The sequence below is a fragment of the Myotis daubentonii genome, chromosome 12, assembly GCF_963259705.1.
Source record: "Myotis daubentonii chromosome 12, mMyoDau2.1, whole genome shotgun sequence".
In the NCBI taxonomy this organism is placed as follows: Eukaryota; Metazoa; Chordata; class Mammalia; order Chiroptera; family Vespertilionidae; genus Myotis; species Myotis daubentonii.
Window position 1 is genome coordinate 15,678,622 of NC_081851.1, and position 25,923 is coordinate 15,704,544.

General features: G+C 47.2%; 2 protein-coding genes across 2 annotated transcripts; one reads left to right on the forward strand and one right to left on the reverse strand.

Annotated features, from left to right (window-relative positions):
• Nucleotides 1-9,774: 9,774 nt before the first annotated feature.
• LOC132213001 (S-phase kinase-associated protein 1-like) lies at nt 9,775-10,385 on the reverse strand. Its single transcript, XM_059658958.1, has one exon. The coding sequence runs from the start codon at nt 10,287-10,289 to the stop codon at nt 9,798-9,800; it is 492 nt and encodes a 163-aa protein (XP_059514941.1). The 5' UTR covers nt 10,290-10,385; the 3' UTR covers nt 9,775-9,797.
• Nucleotides 10,386-13,253: 2,868 nt separating this feature from the next.
• Nucleotides 13,254-13,902, forward strand: LOC132213011 (histone H2A.Z-like). The gene has a single exon (XM_059658967.1). It carries the CDS (start codon nt 13,385-13,387, stop codon nt 13,769-13,771), a length of 387 nt encoding a protein of 128 aa, XP_059514950.1. The 5' UTR covers nt 13,254-13,384; the 3' UTR covers nt 13,772-13,902.
• Nucleotides 13,903-25,923: the final 12,021 nt, after the last annotated feature.

The window sequence follows — 25,923 nt, forward strand, 5'->3', positions numbered from 1 at the left end:
CCCTCTCTCCTGCCCTCTACCCTCTATGAAGAGTCCCCTCTCCTCCCTGCCCTGTCCCCTCCATGGAGTGTGCCCTCTCCCCCCTGCCCTGTCCCATCCATGGAGGGTTTCCTGTTCCCCTGCTCTGCCGCCTCCAAGGAGGGTCCACTCTACTCCCTGTCTGACCCATCCCTGTTGGGTTCCCTGGCCAGGCCCCCCGCCTCGAGCCCTGCCCCCTCCATGGAGGGTTCCCTGCCCCACCTGTTCTGTAGCCTCCATGGAGGTTTCCCTGTCACCACTGCCCTGCCCCCTCCCTGGAGGGTCCCCTCTCCTCCGTGCCCAGTCCACTCCAAGGAGTATGCCCTCTCCCCCCGGCCCTGTCCCATCCACGGAGGGTTCCATTTTCCTCTGCTCTGCCCTCTCCATGGAGGGTGCCTTCTCCTCCCTGCCTTGTCCTCTCCAAGGAGAGTCCCCTCTCCTCTCTGCCCAGTCCACTCCATGAAGGTCCCCACTTTCCCTGCCCTCCCTCCTCCATGGAGAGTCCCCTCTCCTCCCTGACAAGCCAATCCTTGGAGGGTCCCATGTTGCCAGTCCCCACTGCCCTGCCCCATCAATGGAGGGTTCCCTGTTCCCCAAACTCCCTGCCCTTCCCCCTCCATATAGAGCACCCATGCCCACTATCCTTCCCTTCCTTGGAGGGTCCTTTCTCCTCCCTGCCCTGTTACCTCCATGGAGGGTCCCATCTCCTCTTTAGCTATAACCTCCATGGAGGGTCTCTTCACTCTCTGTCCTCTTCCCTCCATGGTGGGTTCCCTGCTCTACTGCCCTGTCTCCTGCATGAAGGGTCCCCACTTCCCCTACCCTCCCTTCTTCATGCAGTGTCCCCTCTCCTCCCTGCCCAGCCCATCCTTAGAGGGTTCCCTGTATCCCTTCCCCATAGCCCTGCCCCCTCCATGGAGGGTCCCCTATTCTCCCTTCCCTGTCCCCTACGCTCCCCGCTCCCTGGAGGGTACCTTCTCCTCTTTGACCCATCTCCTCCATGGAGGTTCCCATCTTCTCCCTGCCCTTCCTCTCCCTTTAATGATCCTTCTCCTCCCTGATCTGTCCCCTTTATTGAGGGTCCCTTCTCCTCCATGGCATGTCCCCTCCATGGAATGTCCCCTCTCCTCCCTGCCCTGTCCCCTCCATGGAGGGGTCCCCTCTCCTCCCTGTCTGGTCCATCACTGTAGGTTTCCCTTTCCCCGTCTCTGCCCTCTCCTCCCTGCCCTGTACCCTCCATGGAGGGATCCTTCTCCTCCCTGACCCATGCCCTCTGTAGAGGGTCCCTACTCCTCCCTACCTGTCCCCTCCATGGAGGGTTCCCATAACCCTACTGTCCCCCTGCATGGAGAGTACCTTCTCCTCCCTGTCTTGTCCCCTCCATGGAGGGTCCTTTCTCCTCCCTGCCTTTCCCCTCCATGGAGAGTTCCCATCTCCAGTCCCCCCGCATGGAGGGTCCCAACTCCTCCCTGCCCTTCTCCATCATGGAGGGTCCCCTCTCCTCCCTGCCCTTCCCCTCCATGGAGGTATCATTCTACTCCCTGACCCATCTTCTCTATTGAGGGTCCACGCTCCTCCTTGCCTGTTCCCTCCATGGAGGGACCCCTCTACTGCCTACGTGTCCCTGAAAGGAGGGTCCCCTCTTCTCCTGGCCCATCACCTCCATGGAGTTTCCCCTCACACCCATGCCTGTCCCCTCCATGGAAGGTTCCCTGTCCCCACTGCCCTGCACCCTCCATGGGAGGTCCCTTCTTCTCCCTACCCTTGCCGCCTCCATGGAGGGTCCCATCTCCTCCCTGCCCTCTCCCCTCCATGGAGGGTCCCATTTCGTCCCTGCCCTTTACCCTCCATGGAGGATTCCCTTTGCTCCTGGCCCTGTCCCCTCCATGGAGGGTCCCCTCTCCTCCCTGCCAGTCCCTCCATGGAGGGTTCCCAGTCCCCACTGCCCTGCATCCTCCATGGAAGGCCCTTTCTTCTCCCTACCCTGTCCCCTCCATGGAGGGCCCCTCTCCTCCCTGCCCTCTCCCTTCCATGGAGGGTCTTATCTCCTCCCTGCCTGTCCCCTCCATGGAGGGTCCCCTCTCCTCCCTTCCTTTCCCCTCAATGGAGGGTTCTCTCTCCCTCCTTCCTGTCCCCTCCATGGAGGGTCCCCTCTCCTCCCTGCCCTGTCCCCTCCATTGAGGGTCTCCTCTCCTCCCGACCTGACCCCTACATGGAGGGTCCCCTTTCCTCCATGCCCTCTCCCCTCCATGGAGGGTCCCTTCTCCTCCCTTCCTTTCCCCTCCATGGAGGGTCCTCTCTCCTCCCTGCCCTGCCCTCTCCATGGAGGTTTCACTGCCTCTCCTACCGTGCCCCTTCCATGGAAGGACCCCTTCCCCCTGCCCTGCCCCATCCATGAAGGGTCTTCTGTTTCCCTGCCTGGTCCCATCACTCACAGGCTCTGCGAGGCATGTGCTCTGGTCCCCAGTGTTCATCTGTCCTGCCTCCAGGCCGTGTCCACTGTCTGCACATGAAGCACATCTCACCGTCTTCATCTGCCCAAATCCTCCCGGGCTCTCAGGACACATGTCAAATATCATTTCAAATGTCAAATCACCGAGTGATCTTTAAAAAATATAAATCAGATCCCCCTATTCTTATGCCTAAAAGCCTTCCTGCTGTGACAGCAATTTCAACCCGCACTAGGGCCCTCTATGTCCCCCCCCCCGACCCCCGCTCTCTGCTGTTCCCATCCAGCCTGGCTGTCCTTGCCCTGGGGCACTGCCTCTCCTTTTGGGGTGGCTTCCCCAGGTCTCCATGGCGCCAGCTCTGTCTCCACAGCCACGTCTCAGTTTAAACATGTTGGGGAGCCCTTTCCTGAGCCTGCTAGGGAGTCATTCTGCTCTGAAGCCCCCATGTAGCCCTATGGTATATCACCTGGCAGTAGGTCACAATACTAACAGAGGTCAGAATGGTAAGACAGGTCATAGAGGTAACCTAGCCACCATGCCAGGGCAGCCATGTGGGCCAACCTCTCAAGTTTTCTGGTGGTGTTGTTGTTAAAAATCATTGAATAAACATTTATTGACCCCAACATACCAAAGGCCCTTTACAGAAACCACAGGAGGTGTGGCTCTCCTGGGTCCTGGCCCTCAGTAACTAGGTGTTCTTCAAAGTAAAAACTGGGTGGGAGGGTGGGTCAGAGAAGCAAGGGAGGGACTCCACTTGAGTTGCTGTCTTTGAGGCTGGAGGAAGGGATCAAAGGCCAAGATTTTGGGGAGCCCCAGGAAGCTGGGAGTGGCTTTGGCAGGGACACAGAAGGGAACTGTGCCATAAGGAATGGATTCTGCACCTCCCCATGTGCAGGACCCTGAGGCCTCCTGGGAGGAGGGCAACCCAATGAACCACCTCAGGTTTCTGACCCACAGCACCTGGGATCCCACACTTTGTCCTGTGAACCACTGCGTTTAAGGTCATAGGTCAGGGCACCAATAGAAATCTTTTGTGTCCCTGTGGCTCCCTAATCATATAAGCTAAGTCTGTTTTCTTCATGGCTCTTCCTATCTTCTGAAATAAAGTGTGGCCTTGGTTCTTGTTCACCTGTCTGTCTCTCAGGCCCTCTCAGCACCTGAAAGGTGACCTGTGAAGGCCATGCCCCCAACACCCAGGTAGACAGCACACACTTGCTGAATGATTTCCTGAGCAAAGAGCTCTTTTCGGATTTCATATATTTTTTATTTGTAAATTTGTAATAAACCTGATTCATTAACATGTACATACATATGATACCTTCATCCTCTTTAGGACATCCCACATAGATTCATGAATTTTTAAAATATCTTAATTTTTTGGTCAAAACCCGTGTCTCAATTTCTTCTTCAGAAATTCAGTAGCTGCTTTGTGACCTGCCTCAGGGAGGAGAGGGTTCTGACTGCAGACCAGGTTCACACCAGGATGTTGCTCCTGTTCCTGGTCCTTCACAGGCCAGTCCTTTGGCCTCTGGTGGCCAGTTGACCCATGATGCGCCCTTACACCTCATCTCCTGTTCACCAGCCTGGTGTTGCTTCCTGCGTTGGTCACAAGGTGCAATATACAGATCCTGTAACATAGAACCCACACCTGAAACCTATATGTTTTTGTTGACCAATGTCACCCCAATGGATTTAATAAATAAAAACATTTTTTTAAAAAACACACATTAGTTATTTTGCAGATTGAAACTGGTTCAGGGAGATGAAGTGACTGGTCTGAGGTTCCCCAATATTCCCACTGCCCATGATTCTGAATGCCCAGCACTTTCTTGTCTTTCTCCCATTAGACTTCAAAGGTCCTGCCTTTTAAAAATTCAAGGAGCTGAAAAAACAGTAGGAAGCTTCAAACCTCCTTTGGAAAGCGAACTTTAAGTCAGCAGAGTGGAACATCTTCTCTATGAGTGTTTCTTTGCTTCTTTGTTCATTCATTTGCCAAATGTATGTTTTACAGACATTTCTAGAACTGACCTTTTCAGTACTGGCTCTCCCTCTCAGAAGGTGCCTAGGCCTGTGCTAGGACCAAAGAGTCCCCAGTGCTGAGTGGGAATTCAGCAATGACTTTTGAAGGTTTATGTTTAAGAAATATATACAAATTCTGAATTACTTTTATCACTAGATACTAGGAAGGGTTCTCCCCTCACAAGAGCCTTTATGCTATTTTCACAAGACCCCTGCTCAGTATCTAGTGAAAGAAGCTCAGCTTACTTTACAGAAACACAACAGCTGAAACCACAGCACGATTTTTATAATAAGAAATTTCCTTTGCACATTGTACCGAGGAAGAAAAACCTTTAAGAAGAAATGTCAGATAGAGTTACAGTTTTGTATGAATAAAGATAAGTACGGACCAAAGTTGCAAATATATTCAGTATGTTTAATGTGCAGAAAAAATATAGCTTATTTATTTATTTCTAAGTGGATTTTATCTTGAGTCCCCCACCAGGGGATAGAGGGGACAAGAGCAAAAGAAAATATTTAGCTCAATTTAATATCTGAGTTCAGCCTCATGAACTGAATCCTGTCTTTAAATGAACACAGTGCCTTTCCCATTGGTGTTATATGGGATGGGAGGTGGAGCTATTTTGTTTTTCTGGCAACAGGGGCAGAGTCTTTGTATCTCCTATTGTCGCTCAGGGAGTAGCTAGTCTGGGTCCATGTGTGGGGTCCTACTCCAAGTTTCCCTCTGGAGTTCTCACCCAGAGAGCGAGGACATGCAGCATCCCTGCTGGGGGCTCCCAGGCTGCCCAGATAATCCCAGGGGAGCAGTCCTCAGCCCTCCAATTCTAACCCCAGTGTCTGTGTGTCCCCCTCTCCCCTCTGAGAGTCCTGGCTGCAGAGGAGGGGACAGGAGGCATCTGCAGTTCCCTGTCCTCAATCTCTTCATTTGTTCCCACAGTTACCAGAGCTCAGAAGGCTTTGCTTCTCCTTCCTATCCATACAGACCTTCCCTGATGGAAAATTTGAGAACACTGGAAAACAGGGCACATGAAGACTTTTCAAGAGTATGTAAGTGTTTACAAAGTATTTGAGAAAATTAATTTCTAAATTCTGTTCCTTCTAGGTACTCTTTTCAAATTTGATCTGCCTGAGGAGTCATCTGTGATTATTTTTTTTCCATCTCACCTTTCACAGTTTCTCCTCTCATTTTAGTAAAGAAAACTAGGCCTTCCCCACCTCCTCAAAGAAATCTTACCATTGTCCCTGGGTGTGACACTCTCTAGCCCTCTGAACTATGAATGCATGCCAACTAATGGCACTGCATGAAGCAAACTCTTTCTGAGAAGGAATTCTTAGGGTAATCTGAAGGCAGCAGGAAAAACAAAAGCAGAGACCTCAGAGGTATTTGGAGCCTTTGTCACCTCCAGCTACACAAATGTTAAACACAGCCTGACACCTGGCCAGACAGTGTAAAATCTCACAGTGCTCAAAATGGTTGATAAAAGGGAAAAATGGATAAGTTTTTGTTAAATAAACATCTGAATAAGAACGAAAAAAAAAAACTAGTTGTCTTCCATAATTCAGGCACTTTACATGTATTGTTCTAATCCCACAATGGTCCCCATGTGCCTCCCATTTTAGAAAGCAGAGAACCGAAGTCAGAGAACTGAAGACAGGAGGCCAGAATTGGTGGGGCTCCAAATCCAGCCAAGTTGGCTCCCCCAGAGCAAGCTGCCTCCTGTGTCCAGGGTTTCCTTGTCCTCCCTGATGGAAAGTCTGACCTTCCGTTCCTAAGACACATGCTGGCGTCTTCATGAATTTCAACCAAGTTCCAAAAGCACCAGTGGGAAAAGAATTTTTACGGTTAAGGACAGCAATAGGGACACAGAAGAGACTCTCATTCGGAACAATTGGAGCATAGAAAATGTTTACAGATCTGCTTCCGAATAAATGAATGAATGTCACACTGGGCTCAACGTTTAGACAGGTGCAGCTGCAGAGAGAATCCAGAGACCACTTAGCTGCTCTGTAGACATGGGAGCATCCTATGAATGACACTTGCCTTGACACCTGTCTTGTTGACAAGAATTATGCAGATGGCGTCAGCGGATATACAAAACTTTATATAAATCAAAAAAAAAAGCTTTAGCCAGTACCAGTTTGGCTCAGTGGTTAGAGCGTCTGCCTGCAAACTCAAGGTCCCAGGTTTGATTCCTGTCAAGGGCATGTACCATGGTTGTGGGCACATCACCAGTGGGGGGCGTGCAGGAGGTAGCTGATCAATGTTTCTCTCTCATGGATGTTTCTAACTCTCTATCCCACTCCTTTCCTCTCTGTAGAAAATCAATAAAACTTATTTAAAAAAATTCTTTAGAAAAAAATATTTAGTTGTGTTTTTTTTTTTAAGTGAATTACTGAATCTTCTGAAACTTATTTTGGCTTTTGCAAAAGTTCAAAAAATTCTACATTCTTTATATAGTTTCTTCCTTCGTTGATTTTTTTTTTCCCTCCGATACTGGAAAAAGATAAAAAATAAAGGCATGTTGAAAGAAGAACATAAAGCCGAAACCGGTTTGGCTCAGTGGATAGAGCGTCGGCTTGGGGACTGAAAGGTCCCAGGTTCGATTCCGGTCAAGGGCATGTACCTGGGTTGCGGGCACATCCCCAATAGGAGATGTGCAGAAGGCAGCTGATCGATGTTTCTCTCTCATCGATGTTTCTAACTCTCTATCTCTCTCCCTTCCTCTCTGTAAAAAATCAATAAAATATATTTTAAAAAATGTATTTCTACATGGAGGGACCTGGAGAGTGTTATGCTGAGCGAAATAAGCCAGTCAGAGAAAGACCAGTATCACATGATCTCACTCATATGTGGAATCTAATGAGCAAAATAGATCCAGAGACATAGAACCATAGAACAGACTGGTGAATTATAGAGGGAAGGGTGGTGTGGGGTGGGGAGAGATGAACCAGGAGCTTCTATGCATATATACATAGCCTATGGACACAGACAATAGTGTGGTGAAGGCCTTGGGTGGGGCAATGGTGAGGGCTAGATAGGGGTGAGGGGCAGGGTGGGGCAGGGGAAGGGGACATCGCTAATACTTTAAAAAATAAATAAAAATTTTAAAAAATTATTTATATTTTATGGGGTTTTTTTTGCATTTGCTAATTTTGTTTTCCATTCTCTGTCTTCCACACCTCATTTTTACCCAGTAGTCTATGTTCAGTATAGGATTCTCCTCTTCTCAAGGGGTCTTAATAGACTCAAAGGAATGTAACTTTCACGAAAAGTGCGTGAGAAAGGAGTGAACCTCAGAATCCCCTACCTATAGCTTGCAGATCTCTGAGTCTATGAGGAGCTGAGGGCCATATCCAGGTTACATAGCAAGTTAGTGACCAAGCCAGGACTCGAGTCTGATCATTCCCTTCCTGTCTAGAGCATTCTATTCTCCTCAAAACTCCTGTTAGCTCTGTGTACTTCCAAATTCTTCCTGAGCCTTGAAGCCTTGAATGATCATTGAGACAATTATTAATATATATATATATATATATATATATATATATATATATATATATATATATATATATTTCAGAGAGGAAGGGAGAGGGAGAGAGATAAAAACATCAACGATGAGAGAGAATCATTGATTGGCTGCTTCCTGCATGTCCCTGCTGGGGACCAAGTCCACAACCCAGGCATGTGTCCTTGACTGGAATTGAACCTGGGACCCTTCATTCTGCAGGCCGACGTTCTATCCAATGAGCCAAACCAGCTATGGTGACAATTCTTTTTAATTAAGGCTCATCCAGACCAATCAGACTTCTAACTTGACATCAATTTATGATAGCAGGATGTTCTATCATACCCGTAAGTCCAACCGTATTTTAACCTCATCTTCTATGAGCTGTATTGTAAAAGTGAATACTTACTTTGACCTCCGTAGCACCCTTGGTCTTTTCTAGCAAGATAAACTACTATGGTCTTATACGTTTTAAGAACCAAGAATCACTGTGTCCCAGGGACTTATATATATATAAGCACGTTTACACTTTAAAGCTATGGAGACCCATTCAAATGTAACAGAGATGCTACTTTAAACCAAGCATGAGTATACGTAATTCACAATGAAAGCAAGGTGATGGAGAGGCAGTAATAACAGCTTCTCAACCTTGTGACTGTCTCAGTGTCCCTGCCTCCCTTGCCTGTGCTGTTTCTTTTGCTTCTGGTCTAAGTTCTTTGGAAGGTGGGGTGCAGTGCACTTTCTAGAAATGCCAGGCAAGAGGTAGTGGAGTTTAAACATTTTGAAAAAGGCCACTTGACTTCAGGGCAGACTCCCGCCTTGCTGCTGGCAGTCCAGGCCTTCCCTTCAGCAGTTAAGGACATGAGCATCCAGCTAGCACAGCAAGAGAAGGAAAGTGAAGCTCTTAAAAGTTTTACTAAGTGGATCTGTGTGCGCAGCAGCCCAGGAATCCAGATATCGCGTGCCCTGTTGACCCAGGCTGTGGCATCTCTGTGGGCCTAGGCTGTGCGTCCACCTGGGTCACCCTGAACATCAGACCTCGATGAGACAATGAGCAAGTTCCTGGGCCCCTGCTATGTCCAACTGGCCAAGAACTGGATTCCCATGCTGGGCATATGGGGCACCATGGGCACCATGGGGCTAGTGTGGGCCACTGAGTGGAGGCTGATTCTAGACTGGGTAGCCTACATCAATGGCAAGTTTAAGAATGACTAATTAAATTGACCCTCCTGAGACCCCTCTGGTGCCTGGTGGTGCCAACAGGTTCCATCTCAGCCTTTGCTGCATCTGGAACAGCCCCAGCCTTCAGCAAGGATCGTGAGGAAATCCATAGTGTGACTTAGGATTTTCCATGTTTCTGAAAATAATTTTGATGTATGAATGCAGTAAACCATGCTCTGAAACCCGGGGCGGGGGGGGGGGGGGAGTTAGTAAGTGTCAATAGTGTGCAACATTGTTCACAAACATTCTTCTCTCTTTATCTGTACAATATTTCTGGTGGGAAGTTGTGTTTACCATTTTAATAACGGAAAAATGAAAGTGGAGAAAGTCCCCCCCAACCCGCCTAATGGTGGCCTAATAGGGAGAAAGGTCACACACCTCCTCCTGGGGCCAGGCCCGAAAAGGGACGAAATCAGACAACATCCACCCAGAAGCACCAGAGTAGACATGGCTGAGGAGACAATTTTTATTTTAATTTTTATTTGTTTGTTTTTTACTGTTTGCCTAATATTAACAATTATAAACAGAGCCGTGCAACTAGTATTTGGAACAATCCCTACAGGGTTACAGTGTCGGACACAGCTTTTCACTTCTCTTCACACCACTGGTTCTCTATGCGTACCTGGGATTCCTCTTCTTCAGTAAAGTCATTTTTTATATGGAAGGTCTTGCGAATCTCTTCGGGGGTTTTCCCCTTGATCATATTGGCAACAGTCTTGCATGTCACGTCAAGCAAACCCTTGATGTCTAAATAGTTTGCAGCCAGAATTAGTTCAAAGAGTGTCCCTTGGTCAACTTTGAGGAATTCTTGGTCCCAAACAGGAATATCATCTGTTCGCTTCTCTTTGTTCTCATCATCCTCAGGCGGTGGAGGGTCATCCTTGTGGTGGGTGCACCACAGAATGACCTTTTTTAATGTTGCTGCATTAACATTTGGTAGAGGAACTGGGTCATCATCGCCTTCATCATCCATTCCCAAATCTTCTAACATGGTCTTGATAGTCACAGATTGTTTGGCAATTTCAACATCAACTTCAAATATCTCTCCATCAGAACTCTGCAATTTAATTGGAGGCATGGTGCTCGGTCTCAAGGAGAAAGCGGGCCGGAGGCTGACGAGAGCCGGGCAGCGTCAGAAGAACCAAAAGCAAAAGGTGGAGAACAAGGCCAGTTACTTGTTCGGGCGCCAATTGTTGGGGTCCAACCCCAGCAGGTCCAGGGGTTCCCAAAGGTGCGGATGCAGTTGGCGAAGAAGGAATGACACGGAGACAGCGTTCAGTTGATCAGCAGCCCAGCCAGGTTCTCTAGCCTGGATCTCCAGCGAAGTTCTGTGTTTGATTGTCTTGTAACATCTGTATTTATACCAGTTGATTTTAGTCCTATCAATTTCTCTTCCAATGGTTAGGCGGTTTCTTATCTCCATTCCAGGGAGTAAAGATTATGTAGCTTAAGCGTGATTGTTTAGTTAAAGTGATTAACTACCTGCCTATTTCCCTCCCTAACTTCAGGGGAAAATCCCTATCTGGGGAAACAACCTTTCTTGGAGAGGTGACCTTGGTGAAAACAGATAGCACCAAGAAGGGGAGCAAACATATTAAGAACAGTATGCCATATACTCCAGGTCCCTTGAAACATATACTGTGCAGATGTTTCTTCCCTGCAGCGACTGTGTCAAGCAGCAAAAATGGACAAGCTTCTGGCAAATTCTCCCTTTTTTTATTTTTTAAATGACAGTGTATTTAAGTCCCACAGTATTGCCTTGAAATCTGTTACAGCAAATCTTTTGCAAGAGTGACTTGGCCTTTTGCTCTTTCATACAATTGTAGAATTTGGCTTTTCATGTTCACACACTTGAAGAAAGGGGACCATTGTTATTTCTAAAAGACACTGGAGGAAACATTCTTAGAAACACTGCCCAGTGAAATGTATCTCACCCCCTAGATCAAAGGTAACCATTCACATTCTACAGTCCACTGCCTTCAACCTTATTTTCCTTAACCCAATCTCATAAAAAATCAGTTTAAGTATGACCTTGAACTTAGACAGCCCAATCAGTAATCACACATAGTTTATCCATTTTTTCACCACAAGTACCCTATAAGGCAGTGATGGTGAACCTTTTGAGCTCAGCTTTTCAAAATTTTGAAAAACCTTAACTCTGGTGCCATGTCACATATAGAAATATTCATTTTTATATATTTGCAACCATAGTAAAAAAAAAAGATTTATTTTTTTGATATTCATTCTATGTATTTAAATGCCATTTAACAAAGAAAAATCAACCAAAAATATGTATAAAATGAACAAATACAGAAAAACAATGTACATTTAGGAAAAAATAATAATAAAAACAATGATAATCAAATGGTATGAAAACTAGAAACTAGTGACTTTTTTGGTGCTGAAGTTTGTCTGCTAATTCTTTGATTGCAGGTTCATTATTCGTTTGAATAAGGAAGAAGAGTGCAACTATGAACAAGGAATTTTGAGTGCTTCAAACAGAGTGCCTGACACTTTTAGCGAAATAAAAAAATCTAGCAATCGCTTTGCTAAGAATTTTTTCATCAACATATTTTTGTGAGACTTTGTTCTCAGCATTAAATAATATTACAACGAACATAAGAAATGGGCTAACAGATGAAGTTAGTGGTGCTTGCTTGGCCTTGAAGTGCACCAAGTATGAACCTGTTTCTGCTTTTGTTCACGTTATACATATTTTTGGTTGATTTTCCTTTGTTAAATGGCATTTAAATATATAAAATGAATATCAAAAAATAAATCTTTTTTTTACTATGGTTGCAAATATTTTAAAAATTGCATATTTCTATATGTGACCCGGCACCAGAGTTAAGTTAGGGTTTTTCAAAATGTTTACATGCTGAGCTCAGAAGGTTCGCTATCACTTACTTATAGGGTACTTGTGGTGAAAAATGGATAAACTATGTGTGATTACTGATTGGGCTGTCTAAGTTCAAGGTCATACTTAAACTGATTTTTATGAGATTGGGTTAAGGAAAATAAGGTTGAAGGCAGTGGACAGTAGAATGTGAATGGTTACCTTTGATCTAGGAGGTGAGATACATTTCACTGGGCAGTGTTTCTAAGAATGTTTCCTCCAGTGTCTTTTAGAAATACAAGGGGCCCCTTTCTTCAGGTGTGTGAACATGGAAAAGCCAAATTCTACAACTGTATGAAAGAGCAAAAGGCCAAGACACTCTTGGAAAAGATTTGCTGTAACAGATTTCAAGGCAATACTGTGGGACTTAAATACACTGTCATTTAAAAAATAAAAAAGGGGGAATTTGCCAGAAGCTTGTCCATTTTTGCTGCTTGACACAGTCGCTGCAGGGAAGAAACATCTGCACAGCATATGTTTCAAGGGACCTGGCGTATATGGCATACTGTTCTTAATATGTTTGCTCCCCTTCTTGGCGCTATGTGTTTTCACCAAGGTCACCTCTCCGATAAAATTTTGTTAATAATTTTTATCTTTTTCTTCTTCCTCCTCTTCTTAAAGAATACCCTTCAAATTTCACATAATACTGGTTTGGTGGTGATGAACTCCTTAGCTTATTTTTGTCTGTGAAGCTCTTTATCTAACCTTTGATTCTAAATGATAGCTTTGCTGGGTAGAGTAATCTTGGTTGTAGGTTCTTGCTACTCATCACTTTGAATATTTCTTGCCACTCCCTTCTGGCCTGCAAAGTTTTAGTTGAGAAATCAGCTGACAGTTGTGTGGGCATTCCCTTGTAGGCAACTGACTGCTTTTCTCTTGCTGCTTGTAAGAGTCTCTCTTGGCTCTGTTTCTGCCTCCCACCCTGGTGCCCTTCTCCTCCCAGTTCCCATCCCTCCCTTCTCCTCCCTTCTCCTCCCTCCTTTCCCAGGTCCTAATAGCGGCTTGGGCTGTGAAGCGCCCGCCCCTCCAGCCTCCTCTGTGCTTGCTCATTGGCTGAAGCCTCAAGGACGCGCACCCTAAGGGTGGGCGGCAGCCATTGGGGGACTGAGCAATCCAAGTATTTGGATGAGGCAACATTCTGCCCTATAAAAGGAGCAGGGAAAGGGGGCGACAGCGCAGTTTGAATGGCGGTGCCAGTGAGTCAGTGCTGGGATCTTGCTGGGTGTCTGGCTCTTCCTTTCTCTGCCCTGCTCGCTTGAGCTGCAGCAGAAATCGACATGGCTGGCGGTAAGGTTGGGAAAGACTCCGGAAAGGCCGAGACAAAGGCGGTTTTCCGCTCGCAGAGAGCCGGCTTGTTGTTTCCGGTGGGCAGTATCCATCGACACCTGAAATCTGGGACGACCAGCCATGGACGTGTAGGCGCTACCGCTGCTGTGTACAGCGCAGCCATTCTGGAGTACCTCACGGCAGAGGTACTTGAATTGGCAGGCAACGCATCAAAAGACTTAAAGGTAAAGCGTATTACCCCTCGTCATTTGCAACTTGCTATTCGTGGAGATGAAGAATTGGATTCTCTCATCAAGGCTACAATTGCTGGTGGCGGTGTTATTCCACACATCCGCCAATCTCTGATTGGGAAGAAAGGACAAAAGAAGACTGTCTGAAGGATGCCTGGATGTCTTATTATCTCAGGACTCTAAACACCCTAACAGCTGTCTAGTGTTGGTGATTCCAGCGGACTGTATCTCTGTGAAAAACACAAGTTTGCCTTTGTGTAATTCTATTTGAGCAAGTCGCAAGTTTAATTAGCTTTCCAACCAACCACATTTCTGCATTCGAGTTGTAACCGTATTTAAGTGTTACTTTGGCTTCAAAGAACCTTGATTCTGAAGTAGTGGTTTTGATTGAGTTGACTGCTTTTAAAAAACTGTCTGGATTTTAATTGTGATGCAGAAGTTATAGTAACAAACATTTGGTTTTGTACAGACATTATTTCCACTCCAGTGGATAAGCTCAATAAAGGTCATATCCAACAGAAAAAAAGAAAAAAAGTCTCTTTGTCTTTAGCTCTTGGCATTTTAATTATGATGTGTCTTGGTGTGGTCCTCTTTTACCAGAAGCTGCTCCGTCCTTGCTGCTTGACACAGTCGCTGCAGGGACCTGGTGTATATGACATACTCTTCTTAATATGTTTGCTCCCCTTCTTGGGGCTGTGTGTTTTCACCAAGGTCAACTCTCTGAGAAAGGTTGTTTCCCCAGATAGGGATTTTGCCCTGAAATAAGGGAGGGAATAAAACCTTTTAAATAAGTGCCAGGTGGGTAGTTAACGACTCTATCTAAGAACAATCATGCTTAAGCTACATAATCTTTATTCCCTGGAAAGGAGATGAGAAATGCCCTAACCTTTGGAATAGAAATTGATAGGATTAAAATCAACTGGTAGCCCTGGCTGGTTTGACTCAGTGGATAGAGCGTCAGCCTGTGGACTCAAGGGTCCTAGGTTTCATTCTGGTCAAGGGCATGTACCTTGGTTGCGGGCACATCCCCAGTGGGGGAGTGTGCAGAAGACGGCTGATCTGATTGATGTTTCTCTCTCATCAATGTTTCTAACTCTATCTCTCTCCTTTCCTCTCTGTAAAAATTCAATAAAATATATTTTTAAAAAAATCAGCTGGTATAAATACAGATGTAACAAGACAATAAAACACGGAACCTGGCTGGAGATCCTGGCTGGAGACCCTGGCTGGAGACCCTGGCTGGAGAACCTGACTAGGCTGCTGATTAACTGAACGCTGTCTCCGTGTCATTCCTTCTTCGCCGACTCCATCAACACCTTTGGGAACCCCTGGACCTGCAGGGGTTGGATCCCAACACTCTTTGGATTCCTCTTGTTTGGGAGTCTCTGTGCTTCCTGGACTTGTAAGTCTATTTCTTGCACCAGGTAGGGGAAGTTTTCTGTCATTATTTCTTCAAATAGGTTTCCATAGCTTGCTCTCCCTCTTCTTCTGGCACCCCCATAAAGTGAATGTTTGTATACTTGAAGTTGTCCCAGAGGCTGCTTACACTATCTTCATGTTTTTGTATTCTTTTTTCTTTTTCTTTCTTTCTTTTTTTTTTAATTCTTATTAGTTAAGTTACTACAAATGTGTCCTCATCTCCTCCCCATTACACCCCATCCTCCCCCCGTCCACTCATGCTCTCATCACCTGTTGTCCATGTCCATTGGTTTGGCTTATATGCATGCATACAAGTCCTTTGGTTGATCTCTTCCCATTACCTCCTCCCTCCACAGAGGTGACTCGCAAACTCATTTTTTTTATTGATTTCTCTTTGTTAAATGGCATTGAAATATATAAAATAAATATCAAAATATAAATCTTTGTTTTATTATGGTTGCAAATATCAAAAAAACTTCTATATGTGACCCGGCACTAGAGTTAAGTTAGGGTTTTTCAAAATGCTGACACGCTGAGCTCAAAAGGCTTGCCATCACTGAGGTCCTAGGCTCTCTCCTGTTGCTTCTTCTACAGTCCTTCCTTCGTTTCAGTCCCCAGCTTTAATGAATGGACTGTCAAAATCACCCGGGCTTGTGCTGTGAAATCTTGCCATTGATAATGCTCTAACCAGGTGAGCTGCTGGCCAGGGCCCACCCACCTTGGGAAATGACTGCCACGCTCACGGGAGGTGGTGACAGGCTGTGGGGTGAGCGTGTGGATTTCTGGACTTGCCTGTGAGACCTGCCCAATGACGTTTACACCAGATATGACCGCACCGTGGGGGGATGGGGCAGCAGCCATCGAATCCTCACATCCACAGATTCCTGCCTGACCCGGCTCCAGAGTGGGCTATGGAGGGATAAGGACCCTAGTGGCCACAGGTGGACCACTGGGCCCTGGCTGCCTGCTGACAACTGGAATCCTTAGCACAGCATCTCCACTTCTGGCCCCATGTGATCACCCTTCATAAAAACCACCCTTTCCCACTCTAGCTGGTGTGGCTCCATGGACATAGCTTTGGCTCATGGACCGAATGTGATTCTGGGCAAGGACACATACCTCAGTGGCAGGCTTGATGCCCAGCCCTGGTTGGGGCGTGTCCAAGGGAAAAACAATGGGTGTGTCTCTCCTGCATCAATGCCTCTCTCTCTCTCTGCCCCCTCCACTCTCTCTAAAATAAATAAATAACTGGATAAATAAATAATAAATGGGGAAAACATCACCCAGTGAGGATTAGCAACAACAACAAGATGTCACAACTGCCCTGTGTGCTCCCTGCCTCGTTACTGAGTCAATGCAACAAGCCCTGCTCTGCATCATCTTCCCTCCTTCCTCGGGACCCGTGGCTCACGCAGGTGCAGGAACACCTCCTGAGGCTGCGATAAGGTTGCCTCCAGGGTCCCAGCTCACATCTGTTTGACCTGGAAGCCCGGGCCGACACGACAGTGTTTCTCGGATTGGAGATCCGAACAATCATACAGGTTCGGAGGTCAGTGGCATCAGGATGTAATGAACTAGAACAGGGTCTAACATATGGATCCTAGCCCAGCCTGCGTGGCTCCATGGTTGAGGGTTGACCTTTGCACCAGGAGGACATGGTGCGATTCCAGCTCAGGTCACAGGCCCGGGTTGTGGGCTCCATCCCCAGTGGGGGGCATGCAGGAGGCAGCAGGTCCATGATTCTCTCTCATCACTGATGTCTCTCTCTCTCTCCCTCTCCCTTCCTCTCTGAAATCAATAAAAATATATTTAAAACATAAACTGAAATACGGTGCTTAAATGTATTTAGAAAATAAACTGAAATGTCAGTTACCTGCGCAGCTGTTCAGTGTGGGGCCGGAGCCCCTGTGGAGTGCAGCCATCACTGTGCTGGCTCAACGCGGTTGGGAGGGGGCAGGGGGTTCACTGTTGTCCTGAGCTATTCCGAGCCCTGTTGCTAAGATCAAAAGGACTTTCTGGTCGGTCGCCACTCTGCCTTAGTCTCCCAGGGCCCGGGGGTAGGAAGCGGGGGTGGGGGGTGGGAACGCTGTGCTGAGATCAACCATGTGCTTTGCAGAAAAACCCAAAGGAAAGAGTCTGGTACTTGGTTGCCTTCACTCCGCATCCTAGTTGTTTCTGGGTGGTGATATGTGGGTGTGTTCTGGCTGCTTCGTGGGGGACAGAGTTTGGGGACGAGGTGTTTTTCCTAAAAAAACGCGCTCCTCCCAGGGCCCTGCTAGGAGGTGTGTCCTACCAGCACAGGATGGGCTGCTGAAGAGCCTTGTGGACAGAAGCCTCCTCGGGGACTTTTTAAGGCGGCAGGTGCTCTCCTGGCTTTTGGTGTGGACCTGGGACACTTTTCTAAAAGGCAAGGATATCTATGCATGGAAACATTGCCGTGCTTTTAATTTAACTCAACAACCATATCTGTGAGTTGCCATTCATGGATGGAATCTAATGAACTGATGAACGGGGTGGGTCCAGAGACACGGAAGCTTGGAACAGCGTGCAAATCTCAGAGGGGAGGGGGGGAGGGTGGGTGGGTGGGTGGGAGGTGATCAACCAAAGTCCTTGTATGCAGAGAGCATCACCCATGGACACAGACAGTGGGATGGTGAGGGCCTGGGGCAGGAGGTGAGGGCCTGGGGCAGGAGGTGAAGGCCTGGGGCAGGCGGCAGAGTGGGCTGGAGGGGCTGGGTGGGGGAAAAGGGGACATATGACACTTTCAACAATGACAATTAAAAAATATATATGAAAACAAAACAACAAACAAGCTGGGAGCTGCATAACCAAGGTTGCTTACGGCACGGTGGTTGGAGCTGAGTAGTGTCAGAGAGAACTTTATTATTTGCATGTGCGAGTGGCTGGATAATCGGGTGCAGCTGCACCATGGGGTGATGTATGCTACAGAAATAAACAAGATCTCTGTGGACTGAGAAGGGGAGACTTCCAGGGCATAGGATGAAGTGAAAAAGCCAGCGCAAAACCGCACCCATACTGTGATGCCCTTGCAGGGAAAGAGGCTGTAGGAACACATGTGCCCTGCTCATCCGTGCAGAACCGAGAAACCCAAGCAATGACAGAGACCAGTTCCCTGTTGGGGTGGGTGGGTTTGAAAGGAGCAGGAACGTGGAGGAAGGGGATCAAAGTAGCAGGAAGAAGGAGAGAGGCACACTTTTGAGTCTGCCTTCCTGTACAGACATACTCTCACTCTCACAGCTATAGTAACGCTTCATGTACCAGCAAAATAAACAAACTATGAATGGCCATGGGAGTGGTGGAGCCCAAAATGCAATGAAAGCACTAACAGGTGAACCGGACTGTAGTATGTTAACATCATACTGTTGCTGAAGGGATTGAGGAGGATAAAAACGAATACAAGTAACTGTGGAAAACAGTGTCATGATTGCACACTGCATGGCTACAGACAAAAGCAACCGCATAGAGCCCGTCTGGTGTGGCTCTGTGGTTGAGCATCCACCAAAGAACAAGAAGGTCATGGTTCGATTCCGGGTCATGGCACAGGCCCGCGTTGTGGGCTGGATCCCCAGTGTGGGGCCTGCAGGAGGGAGCCAATCCATGACTCTCTCTCATCATTGATTTTCCTCTCTCTTTTTCCCTCTCCCTTCCTTTCTGAAATCAATAAAAATATATTTTCCAATTTGGGCCAGAGCCCTGGTGAAGAATCGAGCGGCTCCAATGGTCTCCAACCGGCGCTGCATCTCTCGGTACTGAATGACTGCCTCATTAATGGCGGCCTGCAGGGTAGGACTGCCCCGATCATGGCCGCCTCCAGGCTACTGGTTACCTCCTTAATTTCGGCCTCCAGAATTGTTGGTCCTGTTCACAGGACATTAGCTGGGGTTTCAGCACCACGGACAGCAGCACAAGGTGTTATTCCTAGAATGGCCACAAGAGGGGAGGAGAGGATCGTTTTTGCGCAGGAATTGGCTGACAGCATCCTGTGAGGTTTGTGTAATAAGCACAAGCATGTACCTTGGTTGCGGGCAGGGGGGGTGCAGTAGGCAGCTGATGGATGTTTCTCTCTCATCGATGTTTCTAACTCTATTCCTCTCCCTTCCTCTCTGTAGAAAAATCAATAAAATATATATTTTTAAATATATATATATTTTTAAAGTATTTTTAAAAGAAAGAAAGCAGGGAGCCGACTTGAATAAGGAGAAACATGTTCTATGTGGGTGTCCACTCGGAGGCCTGCCCCCCAGCAGCTGGGAGCCTGGGCTAGTCCTCCCGCGGGGAGAGAAGCAGCTTTCTTCCCAGCTCATCACCAGGCAACCCGAGCAAGTCCCTGGTGCCTTAGGGGCAGAGCTAATAGGCAACATGGGTGGCACAGCGTTGATTTAGTCACACCCACCAGCGTGTGACCCCGTGCTAGTGGAGCTTTTGTTTCTAGATTAGTGGTTCTTAACCTTCCTAATGCTGCGACCCTTTATTACAGTTCCTCATGTTGTCATGACCCCCAACCATAAAATTATTTTTGTTGCGACTTCATAACTGTAATTTTGCTACTGTTATGAATCGTAATGTAAATATCTGATATGCAGGATATATTTTCATTGTTACAAATTGAACATAATTAAAGCATAGTAATTAATCACAAAAATAATATGTAATTATATATGTGTTTTCCAATGGTTTTAGGCGACCCCTGTGAAAGGGTCATTCGACCCCCAAAAGGGTCGCAATCCACAGGTTGAGAACTGCTGTTCTAGATGGTAAACACCTTCTCTTCCCAAGCATCTATTTTTTACCCTTTTCATTTACCTATTTATCTAACACTACCTTGTTGGACAAAAGACCAAGTGTCTATTTTTAAAATATACATTTTTCTTGATTTCAGAGAGAAAGGGAGAGGGAGAGATACTGAGCTATGTTGGCTGGGCTGTGTGTTTAATAATAATCTGTAATCAGCATTGCCAGAACAATTGCTGCCAAGTTTACAGGACAGTGGCAGCGCCTCCTCCCCAGCAGTCCTGAGTCCTCGTCGGTGTGAGGGGTGAGAAACTGTGTCCCTTCTGTGCATAACCCAACCGCTCGGAAGGTTAGTGGTTATTTGTTTTGCTTTGTTTTCCCTCTGTCACTGCCTGGTGTTCCTGAGCGAAGAGCACAGTGAGGTGGCAGCTCCAACCTGCAGCAAACGGGTAACAGAATCTACAGCTCACTCAGCACACTTACTTTTTTTCAGAAACAGCCTCACCCCTAAGGAAGGTGCATCCGTCCTCAGTCCCAAGAAATGTGCAAGTTCTTCTTCTTCCCAAACTCCAACCCCAGCAACTGTCAAGTGAGAAGTCCAGTGGAGTCCTGATATGTTGTCAATATGGCGACATTGATTCCCTGCCTGGAGTCACCTTGTGTTGAAGTCTACATGGTATATTCTAATATCTTTTGGAGTAACAATGATCAATCTGCCCCCCCCCTCTTGGTTTGTCTATTTATTAATGGTGCCGGTTTCTAGTGTCAATGCAGGAGATGACTGTCTTTTGGTAGATCTCCTGGTGCTGCTAACCTGTCTGGTACAATATTAAGGTTTTGGAATAAAACAGAGGGGAGAATTCCTGAGCTAAATATGACCCCTTGTTGTCAATTTCTGTCTGCATGAGGGATCTTCCATGAAATCCCTAACATCTTCCAGTAATATTCATACATGATACTTGACAGAAATATTTACTTGCATTTGAATTTATTTGAGCTCATACATGATACTTGACAGGAATAGTTATTTGCATTTTCAATTCTAAGTTAGGATTAACAGATGAAAAACACATGTTAACCTAATTCTAACCTTAAAATACATGTGACTGTTTGCAACTCATAATAAAACTTACCATACTTGTCAAAAACGAGTTCAAACGATACATAAAAAACAAAACAGGGAGCGAGGGGTGGATGAAAGAAAGGATATTGCTGCACAGAGGAGTTGAAAATATAAAAAGAGGTTTAGCCCACCGGTGTAGCTCAGTGCTTGAGCATCAATCTATGAAACAGGTCACAGTTCGATGCCCAGGTTTCAGGCTCCATGCCCAGTAGGGAAGTGTGCAGGAGGCAGCCTAATTAGTGATTCTCTGTCATCATTGATATTTCTCTTTCTCCTTCTCCCTTCCTCTGAAATAATAAAAAGAGTTATAATACACAGTGATGCTGTGTCAAGCAGATGTGCTGTGTCTGGGACGCCCCAGACACCCCACTGATGATTCTGCCTCGGCCTGGCTTCTCAGTAAACCCCTTACATAAACCCGGCATGTCAAACGCAAAGGCTAACACAGACCAAATAAACAATGTTTAAGTGTATGTGGGCCGCAAAAAAAAAAAAAAAGCTTTCATTCTCATAGAAACGTAGGTTTATTTAGAACAGTATAGTATAAAAAAAGCACAGGAGCAATGATAAAAATCATGTTTTCTTCCTGACACTTGGCATCTCTGCTCTGCTACTCTCTGGCCTACTTTGGGGGAAATCTTGTTCGCAGTGATTACTTTCAAAACCGACCCCAGGTGAATGTTAGTGATTCCGGATCTGACAGGAGACTTACTTCCGTTCATCATTGTAAGTAACTGCGCACACTGTGATATTGGCTGGGCTGCAGAAATATTCGTTGTGGGCTGTGAGTTTGACATGCTTGCCTTGGGTCAACTTCATCCCTGGTACCTGGGGGTCTTCAGGGATTGGAGGTCCTGGGCTTTTCACTCTCATCCATTCCCCTGAGGACATGGTAGAACCCTGTTCAAGGGAAGCCGCTGGGTTTATTGCTCACCAGCGCACTTTCTCAAGTGTCGATTTCATGCCAGGGCCTCTATGCTATCAACCAACTTTTTTATTATTATTATTGATTTCAGAGAGGGAGAGAGAGATAGAAGCATCCATGATGAGAGAGAATCATTGATCGGCTGCCTCCTGCACGCCCCACCCTGGGGATCACCGGGCATGTGCCCTGACCAGGGGTTGAATCTGGGACCCTTCAGTCCACAGGCTGATGCTCTGGCCAGGGAGCCAAACCAGTTAGGGTAAGTTATCAACATTTTAACAAGATGAGGTCCTTGACTTTAAGGTCTTGCTGCAGACGTAATAAACAAATGAAATGAACACAGCGTATCATTCCCAAATAAGTAACTAAATAGAACGTTTGGTGTTTGGTGCCTAGAGGAGACAGTTCAAATTCAAGTATCAGCTAACTCCTTTCACTACTCACCACAGTAGTTCACCAAGTCGGTTCCCAAGCCATTTCCCCACCAGTCCCCCTGCTTCCCTTGTCACGCACTGATCCAGGTGTGTGGCTTCTTGCTGGGAGTTGGCTGTGCACACAGCCGTCTATGGAGACCCCAGGGTCATCTTGCCTCCTTCCCTTCTCTTCTTGCTGGAGTTCAGGATGCCATTTCTAACATTATGGTATGTTGGCAAAATTGACCTCTTATTATGTGTACAGTTTTTACCAGTTTTCTTGTTCTTAGGGGCAGGAGTTATAGTCTAGCCAGGGGTTAGAAGTATTGGCTTCCTGACAGTGGGACACAGAAGTTGTTCACGCTCTTTTCTGGTTTCCTCAGCTTTAAAATCAGGTCGGGGGCCCAGCTGGTGTGGCTCAGTGGATTGAGCATTGCCCCATGGACCAAGAGGTCCTGCTTTTGATTTCCAGTCAGGGCACAGTCCCGAGTTGTGGGCTTGATCCCTGGTAGTGGGTGTGCAGGAGGCAGCCGGTCAATGTTTCTCTCTCATTGATGTTTTTGTTTTTTTTCTCCTCTCTCTCTGAAATCAATACAAAACAAATATTTAAAATGAAATAAAATAAAATCAAGATAGGAGAGGAGAGGATTTACCTCGAAGGGTGTTGGGAAAATGAGCTCATAGACGGGGAGCAGGTACCAATGTGTCTGACACAGGGAGGGCTTCTGTCTTCCATGGCTCTCCAGCACCCTGCCCTGATCTCAGAACCCACACTGCCGGGGTCCAACCCCAGCAGGTCCAGGGGTCCCCAAAGGTGTGGACGGAGTCGGCGAAGAAGGAAGGACACGGAGACAGCGTTCAGTTGATCAGCAGCCTAGCCAGGATCTCTAGCCCGGATCTCCAGCCAAGTTCTGGTCTGGATCTCCAGAGAGGTTCTGCTTCGGATCTCCAGCAAGGTTCTGTAGCCATGTTCCCTCGCTAGATTCTCCAGCCAGGTTCTGTCCAGACTCTCCAGTCAGGTTCAGTGTCCAGGTTCCAGTCAGGTTCTCCTGCCAATCTCTGTAGTCAGGTTCAGTCCAGGATCCCTTGCCATGTTCTCCCGCTAGGCTCTGTCTCTAGGCTCCGAGGCCAGTCCCGGTCCAGGATCCTCTGGCATGCTCTCGCCAGCGAAGTTCTTCTGTCTCTAGGCTCCGTGTAGGTTCTGTCTTCTGAATTCTGTCTCCTGAGTTCTGAGTGTTTCTGTCTTGTTACAACTGTATTTATACCAGTTGATTCAATCCTATCAATCTCTATTACAAAGGTTAGGGCGTTTCTTATCTCCATTCCAGGGAGAAAAGATTATGTAGTTTAAGCATGATTGTTCGTAGTTAAAGGGATTAATTACCCGCCTGGCACTTAGTTGAGGGGTTTTATTCCCTCCCTAACTTCAGGGGAAAATCCCTACCTGGGGATTCAACCTTTCTCGGAGAGGTGACTTTGGTTAAAACACAGCGCCAAGAAGGTGAGCAAACATATTAAGAAAAGTATGCCATATATGCCAGGTCCCTTGAAACAGCAAGCATGGACCGGCTCCCGGCAAATTCCCCCTTTTTTATTTTTTCAAAGCAGGCATTAAAAAGAAAAACCTGAAATGCTCTCTTGTATCCATTTTAAGGGTAGGATTGGCGCTTTCTGCTATTACCTGAGTCCTGATCTATCACCTGAGGGAGAGCTTGCCAATCCTGCACTTTCCCGGGGTGGAAAGGCTGCAGTGGGGCTAAGGATAAGGCTCCTTGGGCCTACCTTCTCCCATGCCTCTACATTTACCTTTCCGGCACCTTTCCTTCCTCAGAAAAGCATGGACGTATTTCTTGTATAAAATGTTCTGTCTGACTGGGAGTAACCTTAATTCCTCTGCTAACGAGCATATATGTTAAAAGATCAATACGGAGTCTTTTTTCTTTGGACTCAGTATGGCACATCTTCTCAATCTAAGAATCAATACAGAGTCTTCTTTCTTTGGACTCAGTATGGCACATCTTCTCAATCTAAGTTCTGTACTATCCACCTTCTTACCCTACTTATCCTCTATAGGGGGGTCTGTAGCACCCTGGTGGAGTCCTATCCGTCCCGAGTGTGGGGTTCTCAATGGGGGGGGGGCCTTACCTAAGGGAATCCTGTTCCAGGGGTTCCCAAAGGTGTGGACGGAGTCGGTGAAGACTATCCACCCTCTTCCTATGGTGGAGTCCTATCCATCCCGAGTGTGGGGCGCTTACCTAGGGGGTCCCTGTTCGGGCGCCATATGCCGGGGTCCAACCCCAGCAGGTCCAGGGGTCCCCAAAGGTGTGGACGGAGTCGGCGAAGAAGGAATGACACAAAGACTGAGTTCAGTTGATCATCATAGCCGGGTTCTCTGGTCAGGGTCTGGTCAGGATCTCTAGCGAAGTTCTGGTTAGGATCCCAGAGAGGTTCTGCTTCGGATCTCCAGCAAGGTTCTGTAGCCATGTTCCCTCGCTAGATTCTCCAGCCAGGTTCTGTCCAGGCTCTCCAGTCAGGTTCAGTGTCCAGGTTCCAGTCAGGTTCTCCTGCCAATCTCTGTAGTCAGGTTCAGTCCAGGATCCCTTGCCATGTTCTCCCGCTAGGCTCTGTCTCTAGGCTCCGAGGCCAGTCCCGGTCCAGGATCCTCTGGCATGCTCTCGCCAGCGAAGTTCTTCTGTCTCTAGGCTCCGTGTAGGTTCTGTCTTCTGAATTCTGTCTCCTGAGTTCTGAGTGTTTCTGTCTTGTTACAACTGTATTTATACCAGTTGATTCAATCCTATCAATCTCTATTACAAAGGTTAGGGCGTTTCTTATCTCCATTCCAGGGAGAAAAGATTATGTAGTTTAAGCATGATTGTTCGTAGTTAAAGGGATTAATTACCCGCCTGGCACTTAGTTGAGGGGTTTTATTCCCTCCCTAACTTCAGGGGAAAATCCCTACCTGGGGATTCAACCTTTCTCGGAGAGGTGACTTTGGTTAAAACACAGCGCCAAGAAGGTGAGCAAACATATTAAGAAAAGTATGCCATATATGCCAGGTCCCTTGAAACAGCAAGCATGGACCGGCTCCCGGCACCACACCGCTGAGCCTTTCCAGCCACCGGTGAGCCAAGATGCAGAGGAGGTGAGAGCGCCAGCACCTGACCCAGCTCACACACCTGGTCAGAGTCGGGGCTGGGTTCAAAGGCAACCTGGACGGTGAGTGAAAAGGGACCTGAGGCTCAGGTGAGGCAATTCCGAACCGAGGATCCCAGTTCAACCTACAAGGAGTGCTGGTCGGACAGAACCTGGCCTCAGTGGGCCTGGGCCTTTAGCCAAAGCCCAGGTTGATGAGCTCAGTCCAGTTGCCCATTAGAATCACACTCCCCTTCCTGCCCCCCACCAGGTGCTCAACGGGGGCGCCATCCAGGTGCTCACTTGTTTTCCTGCCAGTTTGGCTTTAGCACAGCTCCTGCCACTTCTGTGGCTGGTGGTTGCATGGCGAGGGGGGAAGAAAGGGAGGTTGGGGTGTAGGGTGATGGGCCAACCAGAAAACCTTGGTGAGATTCAACCCTGGAAAATAGAGTCCTAATACTCCGGGATTTTGGCCCTCAGGTAATCCAGCACCTCCGCCAGGTACACTGGCACGCCCGCCCCCATGCGCTCGCGC